The following is a 23267-nucleotide window of genomic DNA, read 5'->3' as shown; positions in this document are numbered from 1 at the left end:
TGGGGTTCAGTAGGGCTGAAGGGATGTGGAGATACAGGATCTGTTGGGACCCAGGGCAGGATGCAGACTTTTAGGGGCTGGGCTCTCAAAATGGCACCATGCTACAGCTGGCTGCTCAGGACTTGGTGGGTGTGTGGGACCCAGCGTGGGCTCTTTCTCTGGAGCAATGCCATTATGTAGCATCCTGGCAAATCCCTATGCAAGTCTCAGGGCCTGTGAAGGACAAGAGGCTCTCCCATGGCTAGGGTTTCAGGTCCATGCTGAGTCCATGGTGGAAATGTAGACAGCTAGGAATCTCTCATTTACCATTTCCCTGCACTGGGGAGTCTCTGTGAGCTCCCGACTGATTCCAACTGGGCCAGCTGCCTCCCTTCCCTCTCCTTCTGTGCCTCACATATTTCCTGTCACTTCTCTGCTGAATTCCAGTGTCTCTCTTAGATGTCCCATTCAAAATGTTGTTACCTACTTACTCTTTTGGGTTCTTCTTTGTGGAAGAGGCAAGTGTCAGGTGCCTCTACTCAGCCATCTTGAGCCTGCCCACTTTTTATTGATCGATTATTAATGATTGTAACAACCCCCCCACCAACCTATGAACCATGAACCCACTACCTGACAGAAACTAGAACATCATCAATAATTTACCATGGACTTCTTGGGGCAGCCACTGTTGGGATTGTGTGCCCCTTATTCTGTTACTTTCTAGAAAAAGTCGAGTTGAGTCATATCTCTTTGTATTCCTGAAATGTGTGTTTTCTAACTTAGTGGTTCTGAGTGATATTAAAAGGGCATTATTCTGAGTAATTTTCTGAGACTTATGTCTCCCACTCTGTATAGAGTTGCCAAAGGTCCTCTGCATTTCTCATGGGTGTATTCTGTATCCAGCGTGGCTGCTTCCTGGGATTCTGATGTTTCTACTTCAGGTTAAATGCTCTCTAGTAGATGGGCAGGCCTGTTGTTCCCAAGAGTCTGCTATTACAGATGGCGCTGATAAAAACATTTGCAAACCCATCCCACAATCTGTTTGTTAGTGTTCTGGGGGTAGGACTTCTCGGGGTGGGACTGCTAGGGCAAAGTGCATCTGGATTTTCATCCCAACAAGGTGCGTCACCTCCTGCAGGTGATCCATAAGCCGAGGAGGAGGATGGTGGGAATACTGGGACGGCTGTTTCCAGTAGCAATGGAGTGTGCCAGAACCCGATGTCATGGTCTCAGGTTTTCAACCTGGCAGCCTCAGTCCAGGCTCCAGGCTCCAGGCTCCTTAGTCTATACTGCAGGCAAACAGCTAGCTTCTCTTTAACTGAAAGTACAGCCCTCCAAACCCTCACCCTTGTCCCCTTGTTGCTGAGGGGCAGAGGAGGCTCTGTGTTTGTAGCTTTGTGTTTTAGGGGAGAATGCCCAGTGCTTTATTTTTTTGAAAAAAATTTATTTTTATTTATTTATTTATTTTGAGATGGAGTCCCACTCTGTCACAGGCTGGAGTGTAGTGGTGCAATCTCTCCTTACTGCAAACTCTGCCTCCTAGGTTCAAGTGATTCTCCTGCCTCAGTCTCCCAAGTAACTGGGACTACAGGTGCGTGCCACCATACCCAGCTAATTTTTGTATTTTTAGTAGAGACAGGGTTTCACCCTGTTAGCCAAGGTCTCAATCTCTTGACCTTGTGATCCACCCGCCTTGGCCTCCCAAAGTGCTGGGATTATAGTTTGATATTACATATATGCAATGCTGTTTAATGATGTCTCAGAAGCTCTTTTCATTTTTCTTAATTCTTTTTCTTCCTCTCCTTCATTTTGGATAATTTCTATTGATGTGCCTTCAAGATCATGGACTATTCTTCAATCTCATTCTACTTTTATGTCTATCATGTGGATTTTAAAATATCAGCTATTGTAGTTTTTAGTTCTAGCATTCCCATTTAAAAAATAGTTTTGATTTCTCTACTGAGATTCTCTATCTTTGATCCTGTTTGAGTTAATTTTGTATATGGTGTGAGGTAAGGGTTAAAAATAATCTTTTGTGTGTGGATATCCTGTTTTCCCATTGCCATTTGTTAAAAGTCTGTCCTTCCCTCATTGAAAGGTCTTGACAGCCTTGTCAAAAATTATTTGACTGTAGTTGTGAGTTTATTTCTGGGCTTTCTATGCTATTCCATTAGTCTATATATTGGTCTTCATGCCAGTACCACAGCTTCGATTATTGTAGTGTTGTAGTAAGTTTTGAAATCAGAAAGTGTGACTCCTCCAGCTCTGTTCTTTTTTTATGATTGATTTGGCTATTTATGGTCCCTTGAGATGCCACATAAATTTTAGGATGGGTTTTTCTATTTCTGCAATAAACATCCTTGGGATTTTGACAGGAATTGCATTGAATCTGTAGATTCCTTTGGTTAGTATGGACATATTAACAATTTCCAATTCATGAACATGGAATGTGTTTCCGTTTATTTATGTTGCCTTCAATTTCTTTCAACAATGTTTTGTAGTTTTTGTTACACAATTATTTTACTTCTTTGGTTAACTCCTATTTTATTCTTTTTAATGTATTGTAAATGGAATTGTTATTGTACTTTCCTTTTGAGATTATGCTTGTTAGTTTATGGAAATAGAACTGATTTTTGTGTTTTGCTTTTGTATCCTGCTACTTTGCTGAATTCATTTATTACTTCTTATAGTTTTTTTGTGGAATATTTAGAGTTTTCTACATATAAAAATCATATCACAGAGTTTACTTCTTGCTTTCCAATTTGGATGCTTTTTGTTTGTTTCTTTCTTTCTTTTACAAAAATTTGCCTAGTTGTTCTTAGTAAAATTTCCAGTACTACGCTGGCTTTGTTCCCAATATTAGAGAAGAAGCTTTCAGTCTCTCACCATTGGGTATGAGGCTTGCTGTGGGTCTTTCATGTATGGCTTGTATTGTGTTAAGGTAGTTTTCTTCTATTCTTAGTTTGTTGATTGTTGTCATCATGAAAGCATCTTGAATTTTGTGAAATGCCTTTTCTATATCAATTGAGATGATCACGTGGCTTTTTCCTTCGTTCTGTTATTATGGTGCCAAGTTCCAAGTGATCTGGTGTTGACATCTGTAGGCTCAGAGATTCTACTGTCCCTGCAGTATGGGGTGCACATGGCTTTCTGCTGAACATGCCCAGAAGTCATTCTGGCCCTTGGAACCTTCTATATTCAGCTCACACATATCCTGCTGTGGCTGTCCACGGGGCACTTCACTGGCCTGACATGCTTCCCTGGGAACACACTTGGACCAACTTGATTTCCTTAGAGCTGTGTCTCTATGCATGAGGGCCAGTGGTGTTGTTTCATCTTGGTTCTTAACTAGGAGGATTTCTCAAGACAAAGATCCATGGTCACCACTCACAAGAAGTTCTCTGTGACCCACACTCTTTGTCCCCACTCATCCTATGGACAAGTGATTTCCATGTTCTTTCTCCATCTGCTAACTCTCTCATCCAGCTCTAAGCTCTCAGGACATCCACAGAACAGCTGGAAACACTCTATTCTATCTCACATTGACTATGGAGCCTTCCTGAGCCATGGGAGGAGTGTAAACTTCTATCTTTTAAGGACCATCATCACACAGAGAGGAAAATCTGGAGATCTGAGTTTTTTGAATCTCACAAAAGTAACTCAGGTAAAAATTTTACAGAACAAAGAAGAATCCAGATGCAGACAGTAAAACACTCTGGCTGGTTTCCAAGCATACCAAGAGCTCGAAGAAGGTACAATTAGTCATGAAACTAAGGGCCAAACAAAACCTAGAGACACCTACAACAGAAAATTAAGCTCCAGGAGACAGCACTGAGGAAGAAAAACAAGGAAGGCAGGCGTACTTCTGTGTTGTGGGGATGCCTGGGTCCAGGTATAAAGGCTGCCCAGGGAGGCCATCCCCAGACATCACTGTCTTCTGCCTCGACCTTATCCAGCCACATACCACCATGTGCCATACCAGCTGCTCCTCAGGCTGCCAGCCAACCTGCTGCGTGTCCAGCCCCTGCCAGGCTTCCTGCTGCGTGCCTGTGGGCTGCCAGTCCTCCGTGTGTGTGCCCGTGAGCTTCAAGCCAGCTGTGTGCGTGCCTGTGAGCTGCCAGTCTTCCGTGTGCGTGCCTGTGAGCTGCAGGCCCATCGTGTGTGTGGCCCCCTCCTGCCAGTCCTCCCTGTGCGTGCCTGTGAGCTGCAGGCCCGTTGTTTATGCGGCTCTCTCCTGTCAGTCCTCCGGGTGCTGCCAGCCCTCCTGCGCCAGCGTCCTCTGCAGACCCATCTCCTGCAGCATCCCTGCCTGCTGCTGACCATGAATCTCCAGACCCGCTGCTCCCAGTGCAGATGAAGCCACACCTGCACACTCCCTGGATGAGTCCTCAGTTGGTCTTCTGCACATGGGGCAGGTGAAAAGCATGCTCAGTGAACCCTCTGAATTCTGGATCGAGAATATGACAGAATGATCTGGAGCCCTTGCTGACCTTGCCCATCCCCCCAGGGAAGTCCGGGGTCCTAGAGTCATTCTCTGACCCCACGAGAACCAAATAAACCAGCTTTCCCTATGCAGCTCTGCGTTTCTGGTCTTTGTTTTTTATTTCCATACTCCCTGCTGTTTATTCAGCTGATTACATAGAATTTGCTGCTAAACTCTCTTCAGTGGTCCCTTCACACAGTCCTCATCAGAAGGTGGTGTCCCGGGTGGAGGGCACGGCTAAAGATGCCCATATGGTCTCGCCCAAGACTCCCAGGGCCCAGATGCGGTGGCCACAGCAGTGACTTACCCGCCCGTGGTGGAGTGAGTGGTCTTCCCCACTGGCTGTCCACTCCTGCTCCAGGCCAGCAAGCCCTGCACTGATGGCCAAAGCCTCAGAGGACCGAGGATCAGGTTTTCCCATGTGGTTGGTGGACGTCCTGTTCCCAGGTCGGGGAGGATCTCAGATTTACAGAACTGGATTAGTTCTGCAGCACACACTCCCATCACTGGTCCCCAGAGGCTCAGCTCTTACTGATTGACTGATGACCAATTACTGAGAATCCTAATACAATAAACCCCCATGAACCCACTGCCTGACATAGAAATGAGAACATCATCAATAATTTACCACGAACTTCTTGGGGCAGCCACTGTTGGGATTGTGTGCTCCTTATTCTATTACTTTCTAGAAAAAATAGAGTTGAGTCATATCTCTGTGTATTCCTGCAATGCGTGTTTTCTAATTTAGTAATTTCTGATGATATGAAAAAGGAGTTATTCTGAATGTAATCTGGAACTTGCTTTTCCCAGTCTGTGTTGTGCTGGTGGCGTTCTTCCGCATTTCCCCTGTCTGGGCTGCATTCTCCTTCTGGGGGGCTCTGCTGTGGCTGTCTCAGGTTAAACGTTCCCCAGTAGATGGGCCAGCCCTCTTGCCCCAGGAGCCTACTATTCCAGATAGTATAGCCCAGAACTGTCCCCGAAGGGCATTCTCACTACTGGCTGTCTTAGATTCCAAGCTTTCTATTTGCCTTGGAGGCAGATGTTGAGTTTAGAGTTGAAAAACTTGTTTCATCATCTTTTAGGCAAGGTGATCAGGGACCTATTGTGTTGTTTAAATTGGGGGATTTTGGATAAAACTGAGCAAGAAATGGAACCAATCAATCCAGACATATAAATGCTTGCAGCTGAACACATTCAAACCCATGAACACATGCAATGTGTGCACTATACAACATGCACACACTTATGCACACACGTAAGCACTCTGGTCCCCCAGGCTGGGAGTTGGAGGTGAAACTGGAAATCAGAGCATGAGAGGAGGGAGGGCTGGTAACCAAAAAATGCTTCTGGAGGGAAGCATGGATGAGGCCTGGCTCAGCCCCCGCCCTCCAGAGCTGTGGGGCCCTCAGGGCCACTTGGAGCCCACGTTCTGTGCTGCTAGTGCTCCACATGGGGCATGTGTTAGTGAGTCCAGGTTTTTGCGTGGACATATTTGTTTCTCTCTCTTGGGTGAACATCTAGGAGTGGAATAGCTGGGTCATATGCTAAGTGTCTTGTTGCCAACACCGTCCTGTCCTGATAAATGCAGCTTTATAGCAGGTCTTGAAATCAGCTAGTGTGAGTTCTCCAATTTTGTTCTTCTTTTAAGAAGTTGTTTAGGCTACTCTAGTTTCTTTGTCTTTCCATACAGATATTTGAATAAGCTTATCAATATCTGCAGAATTTGTGTTGAGATTTTGATTGGGAGTGTATTGAAACTATAGATCAGTTTGGGGGAGAGTTGACATATCCAGCCATCCATAACATGGTCCATTTATTTAGGTTTTCTCTGATTTTTCTCATCAATATTTTGTAGTTTTCACTGTATATATTTTATTTCCTCATAATTTACCCCTAAGTATTTTATAATGTTTAATGCTATTATGGTCCTATTTTTAAGTTTCAATTTCTGATTGTTGATTGCTAGTATATTAAAATAAATTGATTTTTGTATATTGGCATTTTTTCTTTGACCTTGTTAAATTCACTTACTAGTTCTTGTAGCTTTATTGTAGAATTTGGGGGATTTTCTAGGTAGACGATAATATAATATGTTAATAGAGACTGTGTTATTTCTTCCTTTCCAGCCTGCATGCTTTTTACTTCGCTGTTTGGGAAGTCCAGTATGGTAATAAACAGCAGAGGCAAAAGCGAATGTTCTTGCTTTATTCTTGATTTTAAGGGAAAGCATACAGTCTTTCATCATTAAGTATGATATTAGCTATAGGTTTTCACAGATGTTCTTTAAAAGAAGTTGCTTTTAATTTCTAGTTTGCTAACAGTTTTTGTTCTGAATGGATGTTGAATTTTATCCAAAGCCGTTTCTGAATCTATTGAGATAATAATATGGTGCTTCCTCTTTAGTCTGTTGATATGGTGAATTATATAAGTTGATTTTTTAACACTGAACCAACCTTGCATTCTTGGGATAAATCCCACATGATCACGACCTTTTATCTCTTTTACATATTTCTGGTTTGAATTTGCTAGTATTTCGTTGATAATTTTGGCATCTATATCCATAAGAGATATTATTAGTAGTATATAGTTTTCTTGTAATACTTCTGTTCAAATTTGATATCAAGATTATGCTGGCCCTATAAATTTAATTGGGAATGATTCCTTTCCTTCTATTTTCTGTAAGAGATCATGTAGAATTGGTTATATTTCTTCTTTAAATGTTTGGTAGAATTTTCCAGGGAAGTCATTTGCCTCTAGTTTTGTTCGTTGAAAGGTTTTAACTGAAAATTCAACTTCTTTAATAGATATGATACTATTCAGGCTACCTACTTCTCTGGAATAAGCTTTCATACTTTAAAAAAAAGTGCCAATTTTATGTACATTATTAAATTTAGTGGTACGAAGTTGTTTACGTCATTCCTCTATCATGCTTTTAATAACTGTAAGATTTGTAATGATGTCTCTTTTTCACTCCTAATATTGCTATTTTGTGTCTCTTCTTTCTTTTTATTATAATTTTCCTGATCGGTCTGGCTAGATGCTTATTCATTTCATTGTTCTTTTCAAAGAAGCGGCTTTTGGCTTCATTGAAATTTTTTCCGTTTTCTGCTTCATTATTTTTTTGCAGATTTTTAATTATTTATTTTGCTAATTTTGAGTTTAATTTGCTTTCTTTTCTTTAAAGTGCAGACTTAGATAACTGATTTCAGGACTTTCTTCTTTGTGAATATAAGCACTTACTGATATAATTTTATCCCTCTAAACACCATTTTAGCCATGTTCCATATATTTTGACATGTTTTATTTTAATTTGTATTTAATTCAAAATATTTTCTAATTTCTCTTGTGATTCTTCTTTGAACCATGGGTTATCTAGAAGTGTGTTGGCTAGTTTACAGTTCTGCAGGGTGTTTCTAGTTATCATTTTGTTGTTAATGTCTAATTTAATTTCTTTGTGGTCAGAGAACATACATTGTGTTAGTTCAACTTTTTTTATATGGGTTGAAGTTTATTTTACGGCCAGAATATAGTCTTTTTGGTGAATGTTTCATGTGTTTGAAAAGAATGTGTATCTGTTATTGTTGGGTGGAGTGTTCTATAAATATCCATTAGGTCAAGTTGATTGATGGTGTTGTCCAGGCCTTCTGTATCCTTCCTGATTTTCTATCTACTTGTTCTCTTGAAGCTGAAGTCTAGTGACCAATCTGATTTATTTGTTTCTCCTTTACCTTCTGAGTTTTTTTGTTGTGTGTGTTTTGAAAGTTGGCTGTTTGGTGCTTACACATTTAGAGTTGTTATGTTTCCATGGTGAATTGATGCTTTATCATTATGTAATATTCCTTTTTATCCCTGGTAATATTTCTTTTGTGAAGCTGACTTTGTTTGATATTAATATAACCATTCCAATTTTATTTGATTAATGTTTGTGTGGTATATTTTTCCATCTGCTTACTTTTAACCTATCTATGTTTTTATATTTAATGTGAGGTTTCTGGTAGATAGAATATAGTTGGATCCTGAATTATTTAATCTAATTAAAAATCTCTGTTTTTTAGTTTTGGTGTTTAGATGATTTGCATTTAATTTAATTTAATTTTTGATCTACTTAATGTAAAATATCACTTTGCTATTTGTATTCTATTTGTTCCATCTGTTCCTTTTTATCTTCGCCCTCTTTCTATGCCACTTTTTGGATTAGCATTCTTAGTTTTTCCCTTTTATATCTACTTTTTGTATACATCTTGATAGAGTTTGGATTTGTGTCCCCGCCCAAATCTCATGTTGAATTGTAATTTCGATCGTTGGAGGTGGGATCTGGTGGGAGGTGATTGGATCATGGGGGTGGATTTCTCATGAATGGTTTAGCAGCATCCCCTTGGTGCTGTCCTTGAGACAGAGAGTGAGTTCTTGGGAGACCTCGTTGTTTAAAGGCGTGTGGCCCCTCCCCTGTCTTTCTCTCTTGCTCCTGCTCTGGCCACTGATGTGCCTGCTCCCCCTTCACCTTCCACCGTGCCTGTAAGTTTGCTCACAATTCTGCCTCCCCAGAAGCAGAGCAGATGCCAGGATTATGCTTCCTGTGCAGCTTGCAGAACTGTAAGCCAATTAAACCTCCTTCCTTTATAAATTACTCAGTCTCAGGTATTTCCTTATAGCAAGGCGATAATAGCCTAATACGTCTTTTCAAACTTAGTTGGCCTAAGATTTACAATATAAACCTTTACTGTAACAAAGTATACCTCCGGGTAATATGACGCCACCTCATCTGTAAGTGGCAGGACTTGACGGCGGTGTACCTCCATGTCCTCTTTTATATTCCTTGTGTGATTGTTGCCATGTTTTACTTTTACTTATGTTAAAAATCCCACAATGCATTGTCACTATTTTTGCTCTGGACAGTCAATTAGTTATAATGCTTTTTATATTTATCTTCTTTTAAAATAATTTCTAGAGCTCTTCTTTTCTTTCTCTCTCTCTTTTTTTTCCCCTCAAGACAGAGTCTTGCTCTGTCATCCAGGCTGGAGTACAGTGGTGCAATCTTGGCTCACTGCAACCTCCGCCTCCTGGGTTCAAGCAATTCTCCTGCCTTAGCCTCCCGAGTAGCTGGGATTACAAGAGCACGCCACCATGCCTGGCTAATTTTTGTATTTTTAGTAGAGATGGGGTTTCACCATGTTGGCCAGGCTGGCCTCAAACTCTTGACCTCAGGTGATCCACCCACCTCGGCCTCCCAAAGTGCTGGGATTACAGACGTGAACCACTGCACCCAGCCAAGAGCTCTTCTTTTCTTTGTGTGAATCCAAGTTTGTATCTGCTGTCATATTCCTTGGCTCGAAGAAATTTTTTAAGAATTTCTTATAGTGCATGTGTGCGGTTAATGAAGTCTTTCAGTTTTTGTTCATCTTTTAGTGTCATGGGATCGACAGATTTTCTTTCAGTATTTTAAAGATGTACTTTGGGTCGTGTGATTTCTGATTAGAAGTCTGATGTAAACCTTACCTTTGTCCTTATGCTCATAGTCTGCTTTTAAAACATGGATGCTTTCAAGATTTCCCTTTTTACCTTTGGTTTTTGTCAGTCACAGATTTAATGTGACATGTCTAGTCATTTGTAGTGGGGATACAGTTACTCAATTTGGGGTTCTCTGAACTTTTTGGATATGGGGCTTTATGTATTTCATTATTTTTAGAATATTTCTCAGCTATTACTTCTTTGAATATTTCTTCTGCCCTGCCCTCTCTTTCTTCTCTTTCAGGGACTCCAATTACATTCATAAATTAGGATTTGATATTGTCCCAGAGCTTTTTGATGTTTTTCTCTTGTCTTCCTCCACCCTCCTCTTTCTCTTTGTGTTTTAATTTGGTCAATTTATATTTACATGTCTTCAAATTCTAAGCTTCCACACCTGGTTGTATCAAGTATACTGATGAGCCCACTGAAGGAAGCCATCTTTGATATTGTATTTTGATTTTTACCATATCCACTTGACCCTTTCTTATAGTTTCCATCTGTCTCATGAAATTACCCATCTCTTCATATATGGTTTTAATGCTTTATCCTTGACCCTTTAATCTATTCATTACAGTTAAAGTTACAGCCTGATAGCTGTAAACCTGTGTCATTTTACTTTTTATTTTTAGAGATAGTGTCTTGCTCTTTTACCCAGGCTGGTGCAATCTCAGCTCACTGCAGCCTTGAACTACGAGGCTTAAACAACTCTCCAGCCTCAGCCTCCCAATGTGCTGGGGTTATAGGTGTGAACTGTGCCCAGTTCTTGGGTCACTTTTGAATCCAGTTTTGTTGATTTCTTTGCCGACAATGGCTTGGTTTTTCCTTGCTTTTTTGCATGTCTTATAATTTTTTATTGAATATCAGACATCAACATTTCCTTCTGGAAATGCATGTGTCCCTTTTTCTGTCAGGTCATTCGTGTGTAGGGGGAGGTGGATGAATCAATCTGGTCAGACATTGACGGTGGTTTGTGTTTTGTTGTTATCGTGGTTGCCTTCAGTGCACCAGTGGCTTGCGTTTAGGGTATATCAGTGCTTGCGCTTAAGATGAGGGGTGGGGAGGTCAGTGCATTTGCTCCACCCTCAGTTTTCACACGCCCCTGCATGCCTGACATTCAGAGGAGATCTCTACACACTTCTGCCTTTCCCCAGAGGCAGGCTGATGTTGCTTTTTGAGCTGTGCCTGCTAGGCTGGAGCTGGAGACAGGAGGGCTCTCTGTCCTGGTCCAGTGTCAGTCTTAGGCAGGCCCTTTGCATGTGGGACTTGGAGAATGAGACTTTCTTGAACTTCCTGCTGCCCCTGCCCGGGACAGACGAGCTCTGCGCTGTATTTGTGGTGGTTGTTGTTTGAAAGAGTTTCCTGCCCTCTTTGCCATAGTAATCCTTTGAGGTATTGCATGGGATCTGGGGCCCAGGACTATTTCCCATCCCTCCTTCTGGGTAGAGGATTGTTTTCTTCTACCCTCCCCCTAACACTTTCCATCTGGAAGCTTCTCTCTGGTGGTCTTTATACCCGGGTCCCAGACATCTGGGTAACATAAAAACACAACAGTTGTCTTCCTCATGGTGGTTTCCACCGTGTTTCCCAACATCTTACTATCCCACAGTGCGAAGCTTGAGGACTGAGTGTGGGGACAGCACCTTCGGGCCACTCCCCCAACCAAGAACCCTCCACTTCAGCTCAGCCATCAGGAAGGAGGCTCTCTGAAGAGGTGCTGCTGCCGTTAAAGTTGGTAGGTACCTTCAAGGAAAGAACTTACAAAATACATGAGGATAAAAGAGAGAGACGAGGTGTAAAGGGACGGCTGATTTATTTGGCTCACATGGGTTTTAGTTTCCTGCTGGAGTGAGAGAAGGACTCTGGTAGCCAGGACTTCCTTGAGGGGGTTCCCGGGGTCACAGAAGGTCTGAATCATTTTTCCATGTTCTCACCCCAAAGTTCAGAGGTTTCCTTGAGCATGCTTTTCATCTGCCCCATGTGTACAGTCTGGGGGTCCACCAGATGCTAGTTCATGGAGGGATACAGGTGTGTACCCCTGTGTACCAGGAGCAGCTGGTCAGCAGCAGGAAGGGGCGCTGCAGGAGATGGGTCTGCAGAGGATGGTGGTGCAGGGAGGCTGGCAACACCCAGAAGATTGGCAGGAGGGAGTCACATATATGATAGGCCTGCAGCTCACAGGCACACACACAGAGGGCTGGCAGGAGGGAGCCACACACACAATGCGCGTGCAGCTCACGGGCACGCACACGGAGGACTGGCAGCTCACGGGCATGTAGCAGGATGCCTGGCAGGGGCTGGGTATGCAGCAGGTTGGCTGGCAGCCTGGGGAGCAGCTGGTTTGGCACATGATGGCGTGTGGCTGGGCTGGTACTGGGGAGGAGGGTGGTGATGTCTGGAAGCCGCTTCTCTGGTGGTCTTTATACCTGGGTCCCAGGCATCTGGGTAACACAAAAACACGACTGTTGTCTTCCTCATGGTTGCTGCCACTGTGTTTCCCAACATCTTATTTTCCCGCGTGCGCTTTCCCGCGTTATGCTCTACCATAAATATCTTTGGCCTCGAGGTTAGTTTCTTCTGTAAACAGGATGTTCTGGTTTGACATTATGCAGGTTTTTTGTTGATTTTTTTCAGGCTACTACTGTGCACATAGCACCACTGGCTTGACTCAAAGTACCAAATCCTGTTTGTTCACTTTTGTTTCATGCTATCAAGGAAGATGTTGAGATAGTAATGTGTTTTGAGCTTTTATTTTGTAGAGTAAAACTTTAAGGCACAGGTTGGCAAACTATGGTCTGGGAGCCAAATTTGGCCCACTGCCTGTTTTTCAAATGAACTTTTATTGGATCACAGCATGCCATTAGTTTATGTGTCGTCTGTGGCTTCTTTTGCACTGCATTGGTACAACTGAGTAGTTATGGAAGAGACTGTAACATGCAAAGTCTAAAATATTTGCCATCTGCCCTTTGCAGAAAGTTAGTCAACCCTGCCATAGAGTAATCTATACAAGAAGTTATTTGTTCATTCAACAAATATATATTGTGTAGTAGCAGCAAAGAGGTCTTGGCCTCAAGAGCCTTCTAGCAGTGGGCAGTGAATAAATGAGTAAAGGAAGAAATGAATGCATGAAATAATTCCATACAGGGCTGAGTGCCGGGGAAAAATGGGTTCAGGAGATAGTAATGAGGGTGCCAGTGGGTGGTCTGGGGGGGGCCTCTGTGAGGAGACAGTGTGGCCATGGAGAGAGTGAGGATGCTGCTGCAGAAATCGGTATGTCCAGGGAAGGCAGGAATCCTGCACTCTGGGTATTGGGCCATGGGTGCAGGAAAACTGGTCAGATCATGAGGACTCAAGAACCAAGCATCAGAATCCCATGCTAGGGGGTCTGGGGTTTGGGGTTAGGAGTTGGATGGAAAAAGAATCAGTGAACCTGAAGACACACCAGTAGAAATTATCCTGTCTCGAAGAGGAGAAAGAATGAAGAAAAATGAAAAGACGTATGAGACAGTACTGAACTGTCTAACATACTAGCAATTTCAGCCTCGGAAAGAGAAGAGAGTGATGCTGAACCATAAATAAGTTTTGAAAAAAATAATGGCCCAAGGCACCAAATATAATTTAAAAAATAACAACTTACAGACCCAAGAATCTCAGAAACCTGTAGGAGGATCAATACAAAGAAAGCCATATCCAAGCATCAAATAGTAAAAGTGATGAAAACCAAAAATCAAAAAAATATTGAAGACAGTGGGAAGAAAAGGCACTTTTCATACAAGGTACAAGGTTCTTGAAAGGATGAGAAAATCCCTCACTTCTCAGCAAAAACAGTGGAGGCCAGAAGACAATGGAGCAACTTCTTTAAAATTCTGAGGGAAAATTTGCCAACCCAGAATTCTATACCTATGAAAAAAATCCTTCAAAACATGTTGAGGTAAAAACCTGTTCAGAAGAGCAAAAGCTGGGAGAAATCCTCCCCTGCAGATGCACGCTGCAGGCAACGTGCACGGATGTGCTTTAGGTTGACTAGGACGAGGCCAGGTGGACCCTGACCTGCAGGAAGGAGTAGAGGGCATGGGGGAAGGTAAAGAAGCAGGTAAATATCAGAGATGCATCTTTGTTCTTCTGTAATCGACTCGTAAGACAACTAACCTTTAAAATGAGTTACTTGGTGACTAGGTCACATAGGAACATGTGATCACCGTGGCTGCCCCAATTCTCTTGTTTTTAAGTATGATAATGAACGATAGCAGTGAAAGGAGTTGCTTGTGACAGGACTGAACTTGTGGCCTCACCCGGCTTGTCCCTAGGCCTTAAGGTCACTCCCACCACATGGCCACCGATCGGCTCTGGATCCGTAGACTTGTAAGTTCTGTCTACAGCTGTGAGACCCCACTTGGTCTTCAGCCTGGGAGGGGATTTCATTAACGTGGTGTCTAAGTTGTCCAAAGGCTCTGTGGCAGGAATCACCTGTATCCACCACCAGCAGGCACAGGAGGACCCACATGGGAGCAGAGGGTGCCCCTGGGAGCTGCCTGGGATGGAGGGAGTAGCTCTGCCCTGAGAGATGGCTCATCCCCTACCATGTGACACCACCATAGAATAAAGCGCTGTGGCCAATCCGTCAAGAGAACAGAGCTGGAGTGTGAGGAGGAACGTGCCACCCACACTCCTGCCCGCTGCTTCCCAAGTGCAGGAGCATCCTGGAATTTCACGCCAGCTCCTCACTCTCCCCCACGCTGCCTCTGCAGAGGTGAGACTGATCAGAGCCTCAGCGTGGGAGAGGAACCAGACAGGAGTAGCTCAGGCCCCCCTCCATGATGGGTCCTCCTGGGCTCCGTCTGCAGAGGCGGCGGCCTGTGGCCACTAGTGCTTCTCGTGTGAAGTGGGCTCTTCTGAGGTGTGGTGTCAGGAAGCCCACTGTGGTCACACGCCTGAGCCACCGATGTTTTCATCCATCTTCTCTGTCCCAGCTGGTTCAGGACTTCAGGATGAGCCACGTATTGAACCCTGAGCCCAGTATAATTTGGCACAGTGGGAACGACCACGGATTCCAGAGTGAAACTAAGCAGTCCAGATCCCTGCGTCTCTGCAGTGGCACGGACACGCACCCATCATGCAAATGATCTAGGACTTGCATGATCTGTAAAATGGGGTATCGGCCACCCCGAATGCTGGCAAAGATGAATGAGATAACCCCGTAAGATGCCAATCACAGCCTGGCACAGCGCTAGACCTCTGTGCATTATTGTTCCCCCAATAATCATCATTATTATTCCACAATATGGAGCCCAGTAGCTTGGCTCTCGTTACTCGGGAAGACCCTGATGATGACTGAGCTTCTCAGTCGAAACGGGGCCCCTGGTGCAGTGATTGTGACTGTGCTTGTGTGAGTTCCAGACAGTATTTACAACGGGGGGACCCTGAACATCCATGAGGTGGGCCCCTGGCCTCACTGACAGCCCTTCACCAGCTACCCTTGGCTCTGTTTCCAGGAAACACACAGTCTGCTGAATGATAGGGCTCCCCCAGCTGAAAGAGTTTCCTAAGCTAAGTAACCTCAACAGGAAAACACAGAAAGATCAACCGGAGAGGGCAGAGGAGGAAAAACCACCCACGAGCAAGATGCCAGGGGGCTTGTTGCCAGGATGCCAGTGGCCTGGGTATAAAGGCCACCCAAGGAAGCAGGCTCCAGACCAGCCCTGTCCTCTGTGCCCCCACCTGTCCACACCCCATCATGTGCCACACCAGCTGCTCTTCAGGCTGCCCGATGGCCTGCCCTGGCTCCCCATGCTGCGTCCCCAGCACCTGCTACCCACCCCAGGGCTGTGGGACCTCCTGCTGCTGCTCAGCCCCCTGTGTGATTCTGCTGTGCCAGCCCCTGTGTGGGGTGTCCACCTGCTGCCAGCCGGCCTGCTGTGTGCCCAGCCCCTGTCAGGTGGCCTGCTGTGTGTCTGTGAGCTGCAAGCCTGTTTTGTGTGTGGCCTCCTTCTGCCCAACCTCTGGGTGCTGCCAGCCCTCCTGCCCCACCCTGGTCTATAGACCGGTCACCTGCAGCACCCCCACCTGCTGCTGAGTGAGTGGCCTCCTATGACCCTTGTAGGTGTGAGGTCAGAAGCCAGCAGGCTCTCTGAACTCCTGCCAGGCAGTCCCCACATCCTCCCACAGCAGACTTTCGTCACCTGACCAGACCACCTGCCTCCTTTGCAGCATGGTCACTAGATCCTGACCAGTGAGTCCATGCGCCTTTCTACAGTTTCCCCGGGTTCTCGGCCTGGGTCATCCACAGGGCCCTCTGCACTGTCTGACACTGGGTCTCTTGCAAATATCTCATCAATACCAGACGCTGAGTGCTCACCTGAGTCTGTGTGATGCCTTCTCCTCAGCGTCTTTGCCACACTCCTTCCTCAGGAGGTTTCTTCCCCAGGATTCTGGAAAGTTCCTTCCCTGCAGAGAAGGCGCAGGTACCAGGTGACTGTTAGGCCTGGTGAGGAACCTCCCAATAGCACCCTCTCGGGCTAGAGGGCCGCGCTCCTGAGCTTGGCCTGATGCGAACCCCCAACCCCAGTCACATCAGGCTTCCTTTTGTCCCACTTTGTTCCTTAAATTTATGAGGTCAGTTCTTACTCTCTTCTGGGTGAGATTGAGGACAAATCACTAATTTTGTAGTTTGATCCATTTTAGGTAAAATAGGCCTTCTGCTTATTAGCTGGTATGTGCAACCCACTCTTGTCAAGAAATTAAAATATTAAACTGAATTTAAATCGACAGCTACTCCTTCACCCAACTGGATGGGAAAGAGGTTTGCGGTGTTGATAAACAAAAAATCAAGCTTTTAAGGAATTAAAGTGAGCTTTACTCAGAAGTTTTACCAAGGACTATAGAAGAGTGAGGTTTCTAGCCCCGGGGGCAGCTCTGTCAGAGGCTCGTCTCCCTGTTTCAGCTCACAGTTCATATGCAGGTGGTGGGAGGTCAGCATGTGCAGATCACATCAAACTGGCTCAGAAGCTGCATCAAAGCAGAATCCCATCCAGGTTTGGGGGCAGGAGCACATCTGGTTATGGACTGCGGAGGCGTCAACACTCGCCCTATAAGACATTATCTTGTGTGCAGGAAAAGGCAAGGACTAGCATCGTTTATCTTTTAAAGAATGTGGTGACTCAGGCAAGAGACATCAGGGGCCATGTGCTCTGTCTTGTTTTGTCTCAAAACCATCTCTGGAGAGCTGAGATGTGAGACACTGGGGCTTTGTGAAGTTTTGCTGGCAAGAAAAGCCAGCACACAGGGCTTCTTACGTTTGCTACTTGGTCTCACGAGTTCCCACTTTTGGTCATAAATCAACTGCCTGGTTGCATTTATAAGACCAGCGTTTATCATCCCATGTGGCTAGGAAGGTTCTTTCCTAGGAAGATCGATAGTCTACAGTTGTAGTTGTAAGGAATGAGTGCTGGGCCGAGCGTTTATTTTTGCATATTTATTGGAAAACACGCTTCAAATCGCATCTATTTTTAAATTAGCATGATCGGTGTTTTTTTCCTAATGCGATGTTTTCCTGCACCTAACACGACACCTTCATAGGACAATTACAAGGATACTACAATCATTCATAACAGCACATATTTAATTACGTCAAAGTGAGTTACAGGTAGGAAAAAAATATGATAACCATTTAACAAAACCAGAACATACGTTTGTATGTTTTTTCATTAACTGTATTCTTTAATTTTATAAATTTTTGTATCCACACTTACTAGAGTCTTCTCCATGAAAAGAGCTGATCACAAATGTTTTTAGAGAAGAATTCAGAACTATATCTGATTCCAAGTTCCAAAAACTTGGAATAGCCATGGTGAAAAGTTGATGGAAGTTTCCAACTGACAAGGAAATTTAGCATTTTAAGATAATAATCAGAAACATACTGACAGTGTCACATCAGGACTGTCAGACTTTTAAATTTCATATAATCTTTAGAATACTCACATTAATAACATTTCCATACAAACATAACTTTAGAAAAGATTTAACATAATTGAAATTATGACACTTTAGATTTTTTATGAATTTATATAATTTTTGAAACATTTATATCAACAACATTCTCATAAATGTAACTGAAAAAAGATCTAGTATAACTTATTATTTTACAATATTTTCCATACAATTTACCAAATAAGTCCTGGAGAAACCTGTCAAAGATGTAAAAAGTTTTAAAACATTTGATCAAAACAGAATTACAGGTCATTTAAAAATAATAGATATTCATTTAACCACAGTGATAATCAAAAGTCCTCAAAAGCAATATAGAAAGTGGCATGGAACAATTCAGATATATCAAGAAAAACCAAGTTACAGAATCAAGTAATACTGGAGGAAAAATGCTGCTTTTCTAAACTTTCAGGATAAATATTTCAGTGTCAGGCCACATAGCAGAGTTAGAATTGCAGGAAAAAAGTTATAGGAGCTGATAAAAAGTTGAAGGAGAGAATTATCATCCCAGGTCTTCTCAAGAGAAGAAAAAGCTGAAGGTTAATGACGTATGACCTGAAAATCACATGCAGCAAGGTACAGCAGAAGCTGGATTTCTGAGGCATACATCTAAGAAGTTTTAAAAAGAAACCGATTTCAGAATTAAAAACCAAAACTTCTTGCAATTTTATTAACAGCAAATCAATACTTTAAGAAAACCTTGTTGCTCTAACACAGGGGATCAAAATTTTTAGTTGTATATTAGTATATGTTTTAATGTCAATGCTCAATCTGTAGAAAGACTATTATAAATAATTTCATTTTAACTGTAGCCAACCTAATCATATACAAAATTCCTTTTATAAATTATCTTTTCAAGAGCTTTATCGTGACTTACACAGACCAGTTAGAACATGCCTGGATTTTCTGCTTTGTCCTAGTCTTCCTTATTCTTTTTTTTTTTTTTTTTTTTTTGAGACGGAGTCTCGCTCTGTCGCCTGGGCTGGAGTGCAGTGGCCAGATCTCAGCTCACTGCAAGCTCCGCCTCCCGGGTTCACGCCATTCTCCTGCCTCAGCCTCCCGAGTAGCTGGGACTACAGGCGCCACTACCTCGCCCGGCTAGTTTTTTGTATTTTTTAGTAGAGACGGGGTTTCACCGTGTTCGCCAGGATGGTCTCGATTTCCTGACCTTGTGATCCGCCTGTCTCGGCCTCCCAAAGTGCTGGGATTACAGGCTTGAGCCACCGCGCCCGGCCGTCTTCCTTATTCTTAAATAACCAGTCATTGTACGTAAGGATAAAAATTCACTATATAAGATTTTTTCATACAAAATTATTCTCTTTTCTTGTTAATCTTCCTTACCAAAAACACATCTTCATATCCATAACTTTCTTCACATTTCTTTCTCCTACTTACTGGTTACTTTCTATCTCGTTTCATGTTTCCTTCCTAAATCCATATTTTGAAACAACTTTTAAATAACCTTTGAATTTGGCAAATTATTCTTTTTCTCAATAAGGAACACCATTTTTATGCCTTTCTTACAATTTTTTCTTATTAAAGCTCATCTTATTTTTGGCAGTTTTTATACATATAATTATATATACTAATTAAAATTTTGAGTTCCTAGTAATCTTAAACTTTATTGAAAACCTAGGAAACAAATTTTAAATTTTCTGTCACATAACAATATTTAACATATAAGAACAACTTTATCATTTTTAGAAACATGTTTTCTTATCATGTAAATTTTAAAATTGAAAATGACTCAGGCATGTAATGCGTATCTATTGTTTAATTTAACATAATTTTTAGATTTCAAATTACACAAAGTTTATAGATGTTTATCTCGTTTACATTTGCCTAATTTATTTTTAACAATTGTGAAAACTGACATATTAGACAACCTTAGTCATTGTTTCAAGTTATTTCCTTGTTAATCATTTTTATAGCCTGTGAATATAGGTTTCACCTAAATAAGAAACTTAAATGTATGGGGATTTTGTTGATAGCTCAGAAGATACAGTTGTTTTCATTAAACCAACAATATTAAATTAGTCTTAGTTATAAAACATGACACAAAAGTCATTCTGTTTTTGGCTGGGTTTATAGTCTTCTAAACTTTATGTTAAACTCTGACATCCTAAAATATTTATTAGAGACAAATGTAAAACTGCCTGACGAGTAAATCCAGGGAAAAACGTATGCTGACAATTTGGAAGATATTTTAATTTTTACTTTAGTTACTTTAAAACCATCTTATTTATTAAAGATTTACTTAGGTCATGTGAACTTGGAAAATAGACTTGATAATTTATGAGTGCTCATTTATTGAAAAGTCAATTTGATATCATGTAGACACAACATATAACATAATAATACATGTACATATACATAAACACATCCAAACAAACACACAAATAAAGATCTTACCCCTTTCATTTTAGAATTTTAGTCATGAACTAGTAATACTCATTGGTTTATAAAGAATGGTTGGATCCAAATTATATTTCTGACAAAACTGAGACCTATTTACATGGCTAAACTTTGTTTGCCCAATAGATAATCTAATTAAGTTTGTGGGTCAAAATTTTGGATAAAGCGGTTTCCCTGGCAGTTTGATTTTTTAAACTTCTTTTATTCTTTCCTTCTGTTTCAAACGAGTTTAGGGTTAACTTTTCAATGTTTATATTTCAGCTAGAACTGGCTGAATTGTATAAGAAAAAGTCTACAGGCAGCCTTGAATTAGTAATACCATAAGAAGTGAATTTTTTCTCAACACCAGTAGAAAAGTCAACAGATTCAAAGTAGGCAGAAAAAAAAAATAGAGAACTCAGAGGAGTCTACCTGGGGGACCGTCAGGGAGTGTCGCCCTGTCTTCCCCCCGAGCATCTGCACAGATTCTGGCCTCAAACTTGGGTGTGTCAGACCCAAGCCATGGTTATCTCCTCTTCAGAGAACTCCGTCCACCTCTGGGGATCTCTGTGGCTTGTCCCTTGGCCTGTAGGAGGTCACAGGCCCCAGGCACTTCCCTCAGAACTCCTTTCCCAGCTTCTAGCCCCATTTCCCTGGACTCTCCACCCTCGTTGGGGGCTGGAGCTGGAGGGTACGTTGACATCCGGGGGCTGCTGTGACAGAGCCCCACGCCGGCCACGTGACACGGCAGAAGCTCAGGTCTCACGGTTCTGGAGGACTGAAGTCTGAGGCGAAGGCATTAGTGGGGCTGGTTCCTTCTGCGGTGGTGAAGGAGAGTCTGTCCCAGTCTGGGGGATGACTCTGTCCTGTTTTCTGGGCCTGTTGCCTTCTTTGGCGTCCTTGGCTTGCAGGGGCACCGCCCAGTCTCTGTTCATCATCACATGGCGTTCTCCCCGTGCCCATTTGTGTGCAATTTTTGCCTTTTTATGAAAACAGAAGTGATGTTGGCTCAGGGTCCCCCCCAGTGACTTCACTTCAACTTGACTACATCTGCAAAGATCCTGTTTCCACATAAGGTCATGTTTACAGTATGAGGGATTAGCATTAGCATCCAACATATACCTTTTCCCTTCCTTCCTTCCTTCCTTCCCTCCTTCCTTCCTTCCCTCCTTCCTTCCTTCCTCCCTCCCTCCCTCCCCCCCCCTCCCTCCCTCCCTCCCTCCCTTTCTTCCTTCCTTCCTTCCTTCCTTCCTTCCTTCCTTCCTTCCTTCCTTCCTTCCTTCCTTCCTTCCTTCCTTCCTTCCTTCCTTCCTTCCTTCCTTCCTTCCTTCCTTCCTCTTGCCTGGTCACCCAGGCTGGAATGCAGTGGTGTGACCACAGCTCACTGCAGCCTTGACCTCCCAGGCTCAAGCCGTCTTCCCACCAAAGTAGCTGGGACTATAAGTGCACACCACCATGTTCAGCTAAGTTTTAATTTTTTATTTTTTTGTAGAGATGGGGTCTCCCAGTGTTGCCTGGGCTGCTCTCAAACTCCCGGGCTCAAGTGATCCTCCCTCCTCAGCCTCCCACAGTGCTGGGATGACAGGTATACACCACTGTGTCTGGACCAACATGTCTTTTTTTAAGGGCACAAGGGGACACTATTCAGCCCAGGAAAGGGGTCGGCGCAAAGCCGTGAGAGCAGCCCGGGCTCCTCTGTGTGTCCGTGGGCTGTGGTTCCTTAGCAAGGAAGAGTTCACTGAGAATCCGCGTGGCTGGGTCTCTTCAGGACACAGCCTGAGCCCACTGCACACACAGCAAGGCCCGGCGCTGGGCCTGAGGGTGGCCCAGCTCCCATCCAGGCATTGAGGCTGTTGCAGAAGGAGGGAGGCCTGCGTGGGGGATGCCGGGGCTAATTCCAGGAATGGGAAGCCTGGCCCCAAAAACCAAGGGCTGCCCTGATAGAGCCAGCTTGGTCCCTGGGGCATGAGTGTGGGTCACACAGGAGAAAGGGTGTGGGCGTGTCCTGGGTGTGAGTGGGATTTGCCTGGAGGGGGTGCTGTCCTCCGTAGAAGGAGGCTGTTGGCACACGTGGGTACCGGGGGAGCCTTTTGGGAACCAAGAAATCAACTAAGAGGAGCACTGGCCAGTGTACCCCTCCCGCTGAGAGGCCCATATCTAGAAACTTCTGTTACCAGGATGCCCTGTGTTGACAAGCATGTGAGGTCCGAGAGGACTCCTTAGAGGGCCCCCCTCCACAGACCGCTGCTCGTCCCTTCTCCCAGGCCAGCAGCCTCGCACAGGGGCTGTGCTCTCACCCTTACAACTGGGCGAGGGCGTCTGCAGGCTGGAGGGTACCTGATCACACCCTGATGAGCATGCGCTGGCCATGTCCTCGCCTTACAGACACCCTCCCCCTGTCCCCAGGGGCTGTCCGGCTCTGTCCAGCATGGCCATGTCCTCGCCTTACAGACACCTTCCCCCGTCCCCAGGGGCTGTCCGGCTCTGTCCAGCATGGCTATGTCCTCGCCTTACAGACACCCTCCCCCTGTCCCCAGGGGCTGTCCGGCTCTGTCCGGCAGGCGGTGGAGGGGCTTTTGTGGTTTCCTGTGGTTTCACGGGATGCCTTTGAAGGCAGCAACTGCCCCTGACTCAGTGGGTCCTGCATCTCGCTCACAGCCGGGAGGGGCACTCACAGCTGTCGCTGCGCTGTGAATACCTTCATGCAGGTTCACAAGGGAGGGGGCCCGGCCGCTGCCATCCTACTCTGTCCTCTGCATCTGACACGGCAGCTTGACCGTGTGGGCTCAGACAGCTGCATGGACACATGGCCACCAGCAGACCTGCGTGTTAGCTGCCACACAGAGCACAGGGGCCCAGGTGTCACAAGCTGTGCCCCGCTGGGGCTGTCCCTGGCTTTCCCCTCAGGAGCCGTCGGGAGGCT

The 23267-nt window shown here is 44.2% G+C and overlaps 3 protein-coding genes across 3 annotated transcripts; 2 read left to right on the top strand and 1 right to left on the bottom strand.

The window, feature by feature from the left end:
- Positions 1-2717: 2717 nt before the first annotated feature.
- LOC105472531 (keratin-associated protein 12-1-like) lies at positions 2718-6348 on the top strand. The gene has a single exon (XM_024790011.2). The coding sequence runs from the start codon at positions 3858-3860 to the stop codon at positions 4296-4298; it is 441 nt and encodes a 146-aa protein (XP_024645779.1). The 5' UTR covers positions 2718-3857; the 3' UTR covers positions 4299-6348.
- Positions 6349-8540: 2192 nt separating this feature from the next.
- Positions 8541-18051, top strand: LOC105472529 (keratin associated protein 12-4). The gene has a single exon (XM_071095813.1). The coding sequence runs from the start codon at positions 15702-15704 to the stop codon at positions 16038-16040; it is 339 nt and encodes a 112-aa protein (XP_070951914.1). The 5' UTR covers positions 8541-15701; the 3' UTR covers positions 16041-18051.
- LOC105472530 (keratin-associated protein 12-3) lies at positions 11956-16406 on the bottom strand. The gene is made up of 2 exons (XM_011725876.3): positions 16323-16406; positions 11956-12408 (listed from the first exon to the last, which is right to left on the bottom strand). Exon 2 carries the CDS (start codon positions 12315-12317, stop codon positions 12027-12029), a length of 291 nt encoding a protein of 96 aa, XP_011724178.1. The 5' UTR covers positions 12318-12408; positions 16323-16406; the 3' UTR covers positions 11956-12026.
- Positions 18052-23267: the final 5216 nt, after the last annotated feature.

This window comes from Macaca nemestrina, chromosome 4, assembly GCF_043159975.1.
Source record: "Macaca nemestrina isolate mMacNem1 chromosome 4, mMacNem.hap1, whole genome shotgun sequence".
NCBI classification, from domain to species: domain Eukaryota; kingdom Metazoa; phylum Chordata; class Mammalia; order Primates; family Cercopithecidae; genus Macaca; species Macaca nemestrina.
The sequence above is the reverse complement of the archived record's forward strand: the minus strand, read 5'-3'. Positions and strand labels throughout refer to the sequence as shown.